General features: G+C 40.0%; 1 protein-coding gene and 1 long non-coding RNA gene across 3 annotated transcripts in view; one reads left to right on the forward strand and one right to left on the reverse strand.

The window, feature by feature from the left end:
• The window catches only part of CFAP58 (cilia and flagella associated protein 58), a 99175-nt gene that overhangs the window by 81590 nt on the left and 3263 nt on the right, over nt 1-14322 (forward strand). The window contains exons 16-17 of the mRNA XM_038578739.1: nt 9918-10037; nt 12840-12973. Of these exons, the coding sequence (XP_038434667.1) occupies nt 9918-10037; nt 12840-12973 (254 nt within the window). The remainder of the gene's footprint in view (nt 1-9917; nt 10038-12839; nt 12974-14322) is intronic.
• LOC111092990 overlaps nt 11414-14322 on the reverse strand; it is a 34294-nt gene continuing 31385 nt past the window's right edge. For both annotated transcript variants that reach the window (XR_005380552.1, XR_005380553.1), the window contains one exon: nt 11414-11851. This is a non-coding gene — a long non-coding RNA (uncharacterized LOC111092990). The remainder of the gene's footprint in view (nt 11852-14322) is intronic.

Genomic DNA, 14322 nt, shown 5'->3' on the forward strand with positions numbered 1-14322 from the left:
CACTGATATTTCTCACTCATTTTCTCTCCTTTCCCCTTTACTCCCTTTCACTATTTTTTATATTCCCCAAATGAATGAGACCATATAATGTTTGTCCTCTCCAACTGACTTACTTCACTCAGCATAATACCCTCTAGTTCCATCCATGTCGAAGCAAATGGTGGGTATTTGTCATTTCTAATGGCTGAGTAATATTCCATTGTATACATAGACCACATCTTCTTTAAAAAGTCATCTTTCGATGGACACTGAGGTGCCTTCCACAGTTTGGCTATTGTGGACATGGCTCCTATAAGCATTAGGGTGCAGGTGTCCCAGCGTTTCACTGCATCTATATCTTTGGGGTAAATCCCCAGCAGTGCAATTGCTGGGTCATAGGGTAGTTCTATTTTTAACTCTTTGAGGAACCTCCACACAGTTTTCCAGAGCGGCTGTACCAGTTCACATTCCACCAACAGTGCAAGAGGGTTCCTCTTTCTCCACATCCTCTCCAACATTTGTTGTTTCCTGTCTTGTTAATTTTCACCATTCTCACTGGTGTGAGGTGGTATCTCATTGTGGTTTTGATTTGTATTTCCCTGATGGCCAATGATGTGGAACATTTTCTCATATGCTTGTTGGCCATGTCTATGTCTTCCTCTGAAATTTCTGTTCATGTCTTTTGCCTATTTCAAGATTGGATTGTTTCTTTGCTGTTAAGTTTAAGAAGTTCTTTATAGATCTTGGACACTAGCCCTTTATCTGATTTATCATTTGCAAATATCTTCTCCCATTCTGTAGGTTGTCTTTTAGTTTTTTTGACTGTTTCTTTTGCTGTGTAGAAGCTTTTTATCTTGATGAAGTCCCGATAGTTCATTTTTGCTTTTGTTTCTCTTGCCTTCATGGATGTATCTTGCAGGAAGTTACTGTGGCTGAGTTCAAAAAGGGTGTTGCCTGTGTTCTCCTCTAGGATTTTGATGGATTCTTGTCTCACATTTAGATCTTTCATCCATTTGGAGTTTATCTTTGTGTATAGTGTAAGAGAATGGTCTAGTTTCATTCTTCTGCATGTGGATGTCCAATTTTCCCAGCACCATTTATTGAAGAGACTGTCTTCTTTCCAGTAGATGGTCTTTCCTGCTTTGTTGAATATTAGTTGACCATAGAGTTGGGGGCCCATTTCTGGATTATCTATTCTGTTCCATTGATCTATGTGTCTTTTTTTTTTTTTTGCCAGTACCACACTGTCTTGATGATCACAGCTTTGTAATACAACCTGAGATCTGCCATTGTGATGCCCTTGGCTCTGGTTTTCTTTTTCAATATTCTCCTGGCTATTCGGAGTCTTTTCTGATTCCACACAAATCTTAAAATGATTTGTTCCAACTCTCTGAAGAAAGTCCATGGTATTTTGATAGGGATTGCATTGAATGTGTAAATTGCCCTGGGTAGCATTGACATTTTCACAATATTAATTCTTCCAATCCATGAGCATGGAATATTTTTCCATCTCTTTGTGTCTTACTCAATTTCTTTCAGAAGTGTTCTGTAGCTTTTAGGGTATAGATCCATTACCTCTTCATTTTACATTCTTTTACAAAGTTGAACATTTATATATCTTTAAGATGCAGTAATCCCACTTATAGGTCTACATGGGGAAGCCTTGTAATTGAGGACATGCACAAGAATGTTCATGGCACCATTATTGATATAAACAAAACTCTGGAGACAACCCAAATGCTCACTTACAGGAGAATGGGTAAATTGTGGAATTTTCACCCAACAGAATATCAGACAAAATGCATGTATGGAAGACACACAACAACATCAATAAATATTTTACCAATTATTTTGAGTAAAACAAGCAAGTCAAAGGAACTAGGCATGCCAGGATGTATTTTTATGAAGCTCAAAGCAAAGCAAAATTAAAAAAATAGATGTATGATAAAACCAAATGGAAAAAACCAGGGAATGACAGTAACAAGATTCAGATGGTGCTTACCTTGGCTGATGGTGGCAGTTGTGTAGGCACAGGGATGGGATGGAGAAGGGTTTACACAAATGTTGGGTATTGATGATATTCTATTTCATAAGTTGTGTGATGGATTCATCAAGGATTTCATTTTATTATTATGCTTTATAGTCATATATACTGTATATTCTTTCGTATGGTTGTTACATAATAAAAAAATTAAAGAGTTGTACTGCAGAAGTAAGACATATGAAGGAAGTAAAATTGTACTATAATATTGTTAGCTATGTAAAAAAAAAAAATACCCAGGGGTACCTGGATGGCATAGTCGGTTAAGCATTCAACTTTTGGTTTTGGCTCAGGTGGAGATCTCAGGGTTGTGAGATTGAGCCCTGTGTCAGCTCAGCATGCATTCTGCTTGGGATCCTCTTCCTATCTCCTTCTGCCCCTCCCCTTTCCTCACCTCAAATAAATAAATCTTAAAAAAAACAATAATTTTAAAAAAGTTTATTTAAGTAATCTCTATACTCCATGTAGGGCTCAAACTCAGGACTCTGAGATCAAGAATTGTGTGTTCTTCTGACTGAGCCAGCCAGGTGCCCCCAAACCCAATAGTTTTAATTGATCCAGTACTTGTACATTATTACAATTAAAATGCAAATTTTAAAATTATAAGACAAAATACTCAAATAAAAAATTAAAGATATTCTTAAAATGACTTTTAGATCAATTTTTTGGGGGGAAAAAGTCTCAAACCTTTTTCTGTACTATTTATAATGAAAATTGATCACATTTTAGGTGGATCACCTTTAAGTGGCTTTATCAATTAAGTCTGTCCTTTGGTAATGAGTCCTTTCTCTAATTCATGAATGCAAATATTATTGCTATGACTACTACTCCCACTAAGATCCATCTGAAATATTTCCCTTTCTACAGTCCATCAAATGAATTTTGTCTCTATTTTTGGACATACCCACACACTGCACACTACTCCTAGCACCTCTTTGGAGACCTGGCAATACTCTGTCTTATTTTATAACTTAGTTATTTGTTTTTCTCCTGCTGAAAAGTGAGCTTCTTGAAGTTTGGACCTTATTTATCTTTGTATGAAACTAGCACAATCATATGTGTAGTGCTGTCACTAAATAAAAACTTAGTGGACTTGAATTTTTCTAGACCTGTTTCATTATAGGTTTTAAGAAAAGTCAACGCCATCATTACTTAATATGTGCAAATTCTTCACATATGTTAAGTTGTGAGGTAAGGTGCAAGGGTAAAACAAGCCAGCAGTCTTGGTAATGAAGTTCAGGCTGGTCTAGGCAATTCTATACCATCCAGGACTTCACAAACATATATTTGCATTTGGGACAAAACCCATTGAAAAAGATCTCTCAAGAAAGTTTGTGTTGTTTACATTAGAAAGCACCAGAAGCATTTTCCCTATTATTACAAAAACGGTGAAGGTTAGCATGTGCAGATTTCTCCTATGCCTCATAAAACACTTAATCATCTACATCCAGAGCCAAGAACCACTGTGTAACTAAATAGTTTCCTTCTCATGAGGAACTCAGCTGTGTAATTCTGTTTCATCCCCAAATCCAGCATCTCCCAGCCTCTCCAGGGGGCCTTACCACTTCATGACACCATAAACAAGATAGGTCCAGAGTTCAGGTTAGCTGACATTTTCGTTATAAAGCTAATAAACAAGAAAGCCCCAAGGTATCAGCCATTATTTTCCCTTTCCTAAAGCTAGATAGAAATGCAATATGTTTACAGAGTTTCTAATTTATTTTCCTACTAACGAAAAGAGACATTTCTAGATAAATTAGATGGTGTTCTGGAGTTGCCTTCATATAAAGGGGGAAGCAATTTTGCTTAAAATTTTAAATTTGGCTTTAGTCTTTTCTTAAGGATTATGGGTGGGGGGTAGGAAGGTGGAAAACAAACTAAAACCAAACAGGAAAAAGTGTAACACATTTTTTTTTTAATTGTAGAAGAAAGTTATGTGTGCAGTTAGGATTCTTGTGATTAAGGAGGCTGTTTAAAAAGTCCACACATTATTTGGTTTACATGCATTATTTAGTTTGCTTGCATTTTCATGTGTCTCTATGTACATACATATACAAGCAGAGCTTCAGAACCAGTTAATGTAAATACCTTTGCCAGTCTTATGAATTAGAAGAAACATTTGAAACCAGTTGCACTATCAGAAACCACTATAAACATTTTACTAAGAGATCAAGGCTGTATATCAATTGTTTTCATGAGTTATACACAGCATGCATGATGATAAGGTTTCACTCAAAGGTATATGATTTATAGGACCAACTAGCTCGTTAGGGTGAATTATATAAGCTCTGCTGACTGGGAGTTGTTACCCAATGTTCTAATTTAAGTAAAAGTTCTCAACATAAATATATCTCACCTCTGTTGATGTGTATTACTAAAATATGATAGGCATAGTTTGCTGACAATATAATTTCAAGCAACAAAATTATCAAACACCTAGAATGAGTAGAACACAATAGCAGGTATGAGGGACACACAGAAAAAGCCACCATTGTTCTGACCTTTAAGGCTCATAATGCAACGAGGAAGAATGGATTCATAAGTATTAAATACTGAAGTGATATAAATGGTATTTTGACATTTTGTAAAAAAGACTTTTTCTTATTTTTTAATATCAATGAATTATTTGTTTTATTAATTAACTAATTAATTAATATATTTCTTTATTGGAGTTCGATTTGCCAACATATAACACCCAGTGCTCCTCCCGTCAAGTGCCCCCCTCAGTGTGGAAAAAAGATTTTCTATATATTCTGTGGAGTTGGCTCTCCCACAAGTAGTGATTGAGGGATTTTTTTTTTTTAAACCAACTTCATCTTGAACCCATGGGTGAGCTAGAGTGAAGATAAGGTGATGTCTCTTTCTTTGGAGCACATGGTATCCAAGCATCTCAGTGAGTGGCTTTCACCCTGGTGGGTATAGATAAGCATGTGACTTGAGAGCAGGAGCAAGGTTGCCTGATTCACATGAATTAGCTAGTTCTCAGGGTGAAACAATTATTTGCAACGCTCACCCAAGCAAATTGATGAATCCAGGGTGAACAGAATCAATGCACTGGCATTTGCCAAGCACAGATTTAGATTAAAACAGAATAAATTAGTTCCTCTTAATCAGTTATTGCCTCAAGTAGGTGAGCTGAAGAAGAGACGTTAAGGTACACATTGAGTGCGAACTATCTTCTATTTTCAGATGAAGATGCCGAGCAAAAGACAGGGAATATAAACAGACAGTGGATATAAAATTGTAGCTCAGTGGGGAAAGAAGGTCTGTGAGAAACTCCATTTCTTCCTCTGAATTGTACCCAGAATAGCACTGACTCCTATTTGCATAGACTGTTCAGAATGTAGGCTTTTAATTTATTGTCAGATAAAATACAAACACCTGAAGTCTGAGTGACTTCGTGTTTGGAGTTTCCAATCTGGGGTTACAGACTGTCACCATGTAATGACAGCATTATTTGAGGCTAATACTGCAATTAATTTCTTACCACTATGCTCAGCCAATGTTAATAATGATCCATGCTGTTATCCAGCATAACTTGGCAGAGACTCTTGCAGCAAAAGAATCCATAATCATGTCTGACAGTCTGTCCAACTGAGAGGATGGGATGCCTAGCAAGGGAGCATCATTTCGAGGATGGACATAATATGTTTTATGCTTGCAAGTCGTGCTCAGCCAAAGTGAGAGCTAGTCTCCTGATGTTGAGAGTCTAGCTTTTTTCCAGTATAGCTGTTCACAAAATAATTTAGAGAGTAAGGCATGCTACGAAGTAATATTGATGTGCGTTGTGAACACACTCTGAATAAATAAAGAAATGCCAACCTGAAGATGCATTTTTTTTGTTGGTGGGGAAATAATAAACTATTTATGATTTTCTTATGATGTTTCATTGACATATGGTGCTTCTAACCCAGTGACAAATTAATTGACTTGGTTTAAAAAGAAATGAGTGCAGCTTAACGAAGAAGGACAGGATATGTATTACAAGGCAGCTGGTTCTGCCACTGCTGGCTTATGGAGACAATATACATCGGACAGCCTAATGAGTCTCTCTGTTGCATAAGATAGATTCTCTTTATAATAGAACTGCACGCTTTGTCTCTAAATGGGGTTATTATACACACCATTGCACAATGTTTGAAGAGCTTGGTTGGCCCTTGTAGAGGGTTAGGAGAGAAATAAATTGGAAAACAATCGTACTTAAGACCTTCAATCCATCAAACACTCCATATTTATCTAAATTACCAGAACGCTCTCCCAAAATACAAATCTGTATGATACACACAGCTAGAATGTTAATGCTGACCTGTCTTCACTTTGGTTTTATCAGTTAGGTTTTCTGTTGTAAACACAGACCAAAATTCGTGCACACTGAAGCCTGGTAATGCATTTCAGCCGCTGTCCCCCACTCCTTTCCCCTCTGCTCTCCTCGTTTCCACTGTCTTGGTATTCATTTGGTATTCTCTCCACCCACCGCCAACACACATGCATCACTTGGCCTGGATGATGTAACTTAGAACTTTTTGACTTTGAGTGCTGCAACAGTTTTAATGGTAATTCACTAAGCTTCTTCACTTTTCTCCACACTTATGAGTCCTCACTGTTCAGTCGCTCAGTTATTTTTTAGAATAAATCCATTTCAATTCCTTTTATGGCCTTGGGAAAAAACTGGGAAGCAGAGATAGGGGAAGACACGCTACATGGTGGCCTCATTCACCCTGTACATGAAGATTGCACGTCCTGTTAGAGGGCGTGGTGGAGCCCACTCAACTGGTCTAGGCCCTGGGTGCCAGGAGCTGAGTCATGCTCTTATCTCTATGTGCTCTCCTCTGGCTGCCCAAACAATTTCATCTTCTGTCTCCATCCTTCTGATAGTATCGTGTAGCCTTTAGGAATTAGGTAGCACGATTTCCTCCAGATTCTTTCAGGGTTATAATATTTCAAGCCCCAGAGGAGGCATTGCATGGGAAAAGTGATTCCCGAGTATATCATGACTGGGTTTTTGACTTGTCACACTTTGGGCTTTTGGATACACCATTCATTCCTATTGACCTTGGGATTCTCACTTATGAGACGAGGTAGCAATATTTGCTTCTTCTAGCCTCTCTCCTCTGTGTCTCTTTCCTTCCTGCCAAGAGTGGTTGAAAAGTGTTACGCCTGGGAAACATTCGAAGGTTCTTGGAGTAAGACGATCTTTTCAGTTTAAGACATTATTATATCCCAAACCAGATTGCTTCCTCCTCGTCTTCGTGGGGTTCTTTACTTTTCAAGCCCACCTGTGTTCTGGTATAGAGGAAGGGGAGCTGAAAGAAACGGACAAAACAGTTTCATGGGCTTCTCCACGTATTTATTACCTTCTCCAAATTGAATCTTGAAGCCTTGTCAGAAATGTTATTTCTCCAACAGAGCAGGCATTAAGTGGCTATAGAAAATAAACTCACCTCCTGACATCTTTCCCATTGCTTGCTACATCCATTTACTGGGAAGATTATATTATAAGGTGTGACGGGAGGTGTTGTACAACAAAGGAAAATCACCACTTTGTAATTCTATTTGTTCAAGTTTTCTTTTGCACGGGCTTTTGGATTTCCTTGTCATTTCTGGAATTATTTCTTAAATGGTGAGTATTATTTTTGGATACATGTTTCTCCAGAATCTTGTTCTATCCAACTAATTCTTAAGTTGCATGCATTCTTCTGAAAGTAGAGTCATGCTATTTGTGATAAAATTTCTATAATTCAGCCAGGGGGAAGGAAAATCTAAAACAAATGGTAACAATGAGTAGTTAATGAATTTTCTTCTACCGATTTTTTATTTTATTTTATTTTTTTACTGACTCTCATGTCCTCTGTCAAAAACAGATTATTTGATGACAGTGCTAAGAATACATAGCTCCAGGTAAAAATTAGTTTCCATTTGCTTGGATGTGTCACTTATTGAGAGAGGGCTTTTACTTATATTTTTTTCTCTAACATAATTACCTTAAGGAAATAAATATGTACAGAGACAAATGAGTAGACAGACTAGTCTTTATCAATGTTTGCTCAAATTATTGCAGTTTAGAGAAATGGGAATGCAGAACTGAGATGCCTAAGAAATAAATCTTCCTTTGTATGTAGTTTTTTTAGTTCAAGAATCTGAAAACACCTTACAAGCAATTAAACTTTAGGGTACAAATGGGAATTCTATATTGTTTGTTGGTTAAATTCAACTACAAAATTATGATTTGCTCTGGGTTCCTAGAAAGCCCTTTCTTGTAGTTCTACAAATGTGCACATCTTAGTTTTTTTTACCTATTCTCTCACACTACTTCTAGATCTCTGTTCTTCCTGTGTCATATTTCTTAAAAGACTAACTTTCTTTACTTCCTACTCCTGATTTGTTCTCCAGCTGTGTGACTTTTGCTTCCTTAGTGTTATTGCAAACTCTCTAAGGTCATGGTGTCATCCTAATAGGCCTCCCCAAGGCCATTTTCAACCCCTCTCCAGTTTTTTCTCATTGCCCATCTGGTATCACTGACCACTCATATCATGCCTCCCTTTTTGGTTCTTTTTTTATTTTTAAAGATTTTCTTTATTTACTTGACAGAAAGAGAGAGAGCACAGGCAGGGTGGGAAGGAGCAGAGGGAGAGGGAGAAGCAGATTCCTTGCTGAGCAGGGAACCCAATGCAGGGTTGAATCCCAGGATCCTGGGATCATGACCTGAGCCGAGCGCAGATGCTTAATGAACTGAGCCACCCAGGCGCCCTATGCCTCTTTTTTTAAACATTGCCATTTCCTGGCTGGGGGACATTCAGTTACTCTCTCTTGCCCCTTTTCTTTGGGTCATTCTTCTTTGCCTCCCCCTGATATGCTGACTCTCCCAAAGATCTTGTTGTCCTGGGAGATAGCCTCTTTGGGGGTTGATAGAGCCACTCTTGTGGTTCTAGCCATGACCAATCTCCAGTTCTAACTTCAGTTCAACTCCTCGATAGCCCACAACACCTCAAGCTCAGCATATCCAGACCCCACTGATAATCAGAAGAGAATGTGGGAAGAGTTTCTTCCCCCCTCTCCACACTCCTTCTTTCCTACATCCTGCATCCATTACCACCACCTTCCAGCCCCCAAGGTGTCCATATTAGAAGCCTTGGAGTCTTCTTGGCTCTGCTCCTTCTTTTCTCACTTGTCTGATCTTTCACCAAATCCCACTGATTCTACCTCAGGAATGTCATTATATCTACCTCCTTTCAATCCTAGTTGCCTTAGGTCTACCTGTTTTCATCTTCTGTTTATCCTGGTGCCCTGAGCAGTCCCCTTACTCTGTTGTCTGCCTTACTGCTGGAGCTATTTCCCAGGCATGCCTCATCCTTTCCTCCCAAACCCCTAGCCTGAAACCTACCTAGGAGCCCAACCTCTTCTCTCCACTGCTCCCTCCTTCAGCCCAGTGCACGTGCTGGACTAGACTCACTTCTCCCCTGTCCTGGCTCTGAACCTTTGCCTAAAAAGTTTTTCTTTCTTCTCTCTGCTTGGGGAAAACTCCTACTCATTCTTCAAGCAACAATTCAAATGACATCGTTGTGAAAATTCCCCTACTCCCTACCTTTACTGGCCACGACACTTGTGCAAACCTTCCATCGCTGCCCTGTCTCTCAGTCACATGATTGTAAGTTGAGGTAGAGAGAGACTTTCCCTTTCTCATTTGTCTTATTATTTGTATTCAAATGTCAGGCACATCCTAAGCCTTTAGCCAGAGTTGTTTTGAGGCACTTTTATAGAATCTATGGTGACTGTAATCAGCGTGGCACTCCAGAGTACCTTAGGATGGTCCCAAGTTCTCTTGACCATATGCTGGTACAGGCACTTTCCATGTTGTGATGGGGCTGTTTATCTCCCTTGTGGTTATGCTCTTCACCAGGAAAAGGAGAAACTCTATGTGGAACTAAAGCACATCCTGGCCCGGCAGCCTGGTCCCGAGGCTGCAGAGCAGCTGCAGATCTATCGCCACACGCTGCGGGAGAAGACCAAGCAGCTGAAAGTAAGTGGAAACCTCTGCCTTTTCCTGGCAGGTGGACAGCCTCACACCAGGGAGCTGGATGAGTCCACTGCCTCAGTTCAAGGAGCCAGTCTCCCAAATGCCGCATGCCACAGAGGTTGGCTTTAATTTTTTTTTTTTTTTTTAAGAATTCCAGTCCCAGGAGAAACAACCACATCTCAGCCTTATTCCCCTGTGTCTAGACTAATAGACCCCACGGTTCTCTGTTTCTGAAAGAGGGAAGTCAGCAAATAGAGAAAAAGTTCGAGAGAGGATGATGGCAACAGAATGGAAGTTTGGGAGATGGGGTGTGTAGGGATGATCTCAAGATGAGTGAGAGATCTTGGACAGTGGGAAAGAACAGAGGAAATGTTTCAACACCATCATCCACTGAGGCGGACACTGTGCCGAAGGAGGTTTTTGCTCTTCCATTCCACCTGCAATAAATGTTCAGAAAGCACAGGCTAGTCCCTAGCCCCCAGGGCCTTCCTTCATGACCATCTCTCAAGTAAGTCGCTATGAAAGGAAGGTAAAATCATTTTAGAATTATGTTAGCATAAATTCCCTTCTAAGTGACTTCGGAACCTCAGCTGGGGAGATGGAATGTTTTATTATTACATGTGCCTTTTAAAAGTTTTCTCAAAAACTGTGTGTTCCCATCATATCTGGAGCTGTACCTCCTAAGCAAGTGGTTAAATATTCTTGGCATGTCAGGGAAGTCTTATACACACACACACACGCACACACACATACACACACATGCATGCACAGAATGTAGCACACACCAGCTGAGTTCTGGCACTTATCTGCTGCAAGGAGGGTAATAATGTTGCCTTTCTGCCTGAGGTAATGTAGATGCCCCCTATAGTACTAATCCTTTCACAAATAGGACATTGTAAAATCACCTCCTCCTACTTTAAAAAGGCAGATGAAACAAATGTGTAATTAGAACATTAATTTTCAACTTATCACTCACAGTGTTTATTGCATATGAGTATCCTGAGATGTAATTTGAGTTTTGCACGAGGCATAATCTTTTGATTATTTTTATCCTTTTAAACAATTGTATATTCTAAACAAAATAAAAGTTTATTTTCTCAGGAGTGGGTATAGATTAGAAAAGCACACGTCTGTCTTCACAGTGCTGTCAGAGAGCTACACTCAGCGCTAGATTGCATTATATGGCTCACAGGAGCCCTCTGGTATTTTAACCCCTTAACTCAAGAAATTCAGAATTTCACTCTGATGAAATGTGACTCCTGGTGGAAGAGGTTCAGAGGTGGTGGACCTGAGCCTGTCTGCTAGTTTGTCCTCATTTTCTGGGCTTTTTTAGGAAACACTATATTCATTGTTTGGAAACAGAGTCTTTGTTCCTAATTTTTTAATGATCAAGGCAGGTTTTCTCCCAACATGAAAGTCCTATTCTTCAGCTCATGATAGCATGGTCAGAATCGTTTTCACAGCCATTAAGGGAGAGAGTGCAGAAGCAGATGAACACTCAAAAGACAAAGACCCCCCTTTTGTGCAGATTTTTAAAATAGTGAGCAAGAGGAAAAACAAATTCGTCTATTGTGTGCCTCTTAGAATGGTAACTTTTCTTCTTTCTCTTTGGTTTCTGTGGGGTGCACCCCTAGCTTGGGCATGCTTTACACATCCTGTTCAGATGAGTAAATTCCCAGTCTTCTTGCTCAACTGAGACCAGTAGCATTTATTGGACAGTACAGTGGAAGAGGCAGAAAATCAGGGTTCCTATTACACGTGCTTTAGCTCCCTGCTTCTCTGAGGTGAATGTTGCCATGCTGGGAGAAAGAAGGAACCTGTGAAGAGTCCCAAAGAGCACAATAAAGAGGTGATAGACATTTAGCAGAACAGCAACCTAGGAAAGCATGTAAGCTGAATGCCTACTTAGCGGTGGTGGCAGCAGGATGATTCTGGAATAATTTTTACTATAATCTTCAAATGAATCACTCTCCCTGGTGAGGACTTCCCTGAATGCTCTTTAAAAAGGCTTTATTTGTTTGTTTGTTTATTTATTTACTTAAGATTTTATTTATTCATGAAAGACAGAGAGAGAGAAGAGAGAGAGAGAGAGAGAGAGAGAGAGAGAGAGAGAGGCAGAGACACAGGCAGAGGGAGAAGCAGGCTCCATGCAGGGAGCCCGAAGTGGGACTCCATCCAGGGACTCCAGGATCACTCCCTGGGCCAAAGGCAGGCGCTAAACTGAGCCACCCAGGGATCCCTAAAAAGGCTTTAAAAGCAATTTTATACTGCATGCTTGGGAGTTTTTCTGTCTCTGCTCACAATATACCTGAAACACATTATATCATTCGTGTGTGAGCCTGTTGAATGTAGCCCTAATAGTTCTTTTAAGCAGAGTTCTTTTCACCACGTTTGCCACTGGATTATGAGTCTTCAGACCTCAGTCAGATTTTTACCTCCATGCAGATCTTGGGAACTGACAACTGGCAGAAGGGATTGGATTAGCTCTTACACTTGGGCACGGGTTTGCATCTCTAGCTTCACTGAGGTAAATGGCAGCAGGATCTTGTCTCACTGCATATCTTCTGCTTTTTTTGGTTTTTAAAGATTTTATATATTTATTTGACACAACGAGAGAGCATACAAACAGGGGGAGCAGCAGAGGGAGAGGGAGAAGCAGGCTCTCTGCTGAGCAGGGAGCCCGATGTGGGGCTCGACCCAGGATCCTGGGATCATGACCTGAGCCAAAGGCAGACACTTAACCAGCTGAACCACCCAGGTGCCCCTGTGTATCTTCTGCTAATGCTGCTTTCTTTGTCACTTTAGGTTTTGTCTTCAGAGTTGAATATGTATGAATCACAGAGCCAAGAATACAAATACGAGATCGAGAAGCTTACCAATGAACTGATGAACTTAAAGAAGAAATACCTAGCTCAGAAACGTAAAGAATACATCCAGAGGTAAGAATTAACTAAATGTTCTTTTAATTTAGTTGTGCCTATTTCCTGCAGATAAGAAAAAAACCGGCAGACAGGCACAGAGTCAAAGAATCTGCTGGGGTAAACGAAGTCACAGGGTGAACAAATGACATTCTACAGGTCCCCACTGGTTTGCGTCAGAGCAAGATGCATGTCTCATCTGATACTAAGGCCTCTCCTTAGGACTCTAACCAGTATCTGTTATTCTCTACTCATCAGTGGACCTCACATGGAGCAGAAGATAGTGTGATTTTTTTCCCCCCACATTGTTCTCATGGTTTGGAGATGAACATGCCATAACAATGTTTGTAAATGAGGTTCTCAATCAGGCTTGTATGAATGAAAGCACATCTATGTTTAAAATCACAGGTACTTTTGCTAAGGGGTATAGGTTTGGTAAAGCTGTTCTTTCCAAGAATGCAGTGCAGCTGTGTCACTGTAATGATGAGTTGCTCACAGATAATTTTTACCTATGTTTTAGATGATCTGTCTCTGAACTGTCTTTATGTCTAGTAACTGATTTCAGTATCTGCTGAGGCATGACGTGAGCTCTGATTCTTCTAGGAGATGATAATTTGACTTGAGGTTATCATTTTGCATTTCAGGATGCCTACAGGTGGAAGGGTAGATGTCTCTTCATTTGGTTGTCATCATTTGCCTAATGCTAGGGTGAGAGAGTAGGCCTGAATGAATCATTGGGTTTGAACCTTGGCTTGCTGTATGGCATTACCCAACTCACCTAGTTAATTCTGTAGTGGCTCACATCGTGTGCTTAAGTCAAGTTGGGTATTTCATCCATGTGGGTATTGTGAGGACATGGTGAAAGGGATGCCTCTGCCTGTGATTTGTTCGTGGCAAACAACTATTTACAGTAACTAGATGCAAAGTGATTTGCTGGGAAAAAGTTGCCCTGCTTGTAAATCAGAATATCCCCCTATTCCACATTTAGATGCCAGCTTCTTGGTAGAATAAAATCCTGCTAATTTCACTGGGTCTGTCTTAACATGTGGGTCTGGCAACTATCTGATTCAGAATAGCTGGTGGGATTTGTTAAACATTCAGGCTCCCAGGCCCCATTTCCAGATGTTTGCATTCCATGGGCTCTGGATGAATTTACAGTTCAGTCACTCCTCAGGTGATCCCCACACATGCTACAGCTGGAGAACTAGTGTATTAATGGTGTGAATCAGTGCATGTTGGGTGGAGACACTGTGGTTTCTGTTAGGACACCAGGATCATGCTGAAGGCTAGTTCCTACGTAGGCCACATGCACAGCTCAGTGGTCTTTGAGAGTTTTGATCATACACTCTTATCAGTACAACACTTTTGAA

The sequence above is a fragment of the Canis lupus genome, chromosome 28 (assembly GCF_011100685.1).
Source record: "Canis lupus familiaris isolate Mischka breed German Shepherd chromosome 28, alternate assembly UU_Cfam_GSD_1.0, whole genome shotgun sequence".
NCBI lineage: Eukaryota > Metazoa > Chordata > Mammalia > Carnivora > Canidae > Canis > Canis lupus.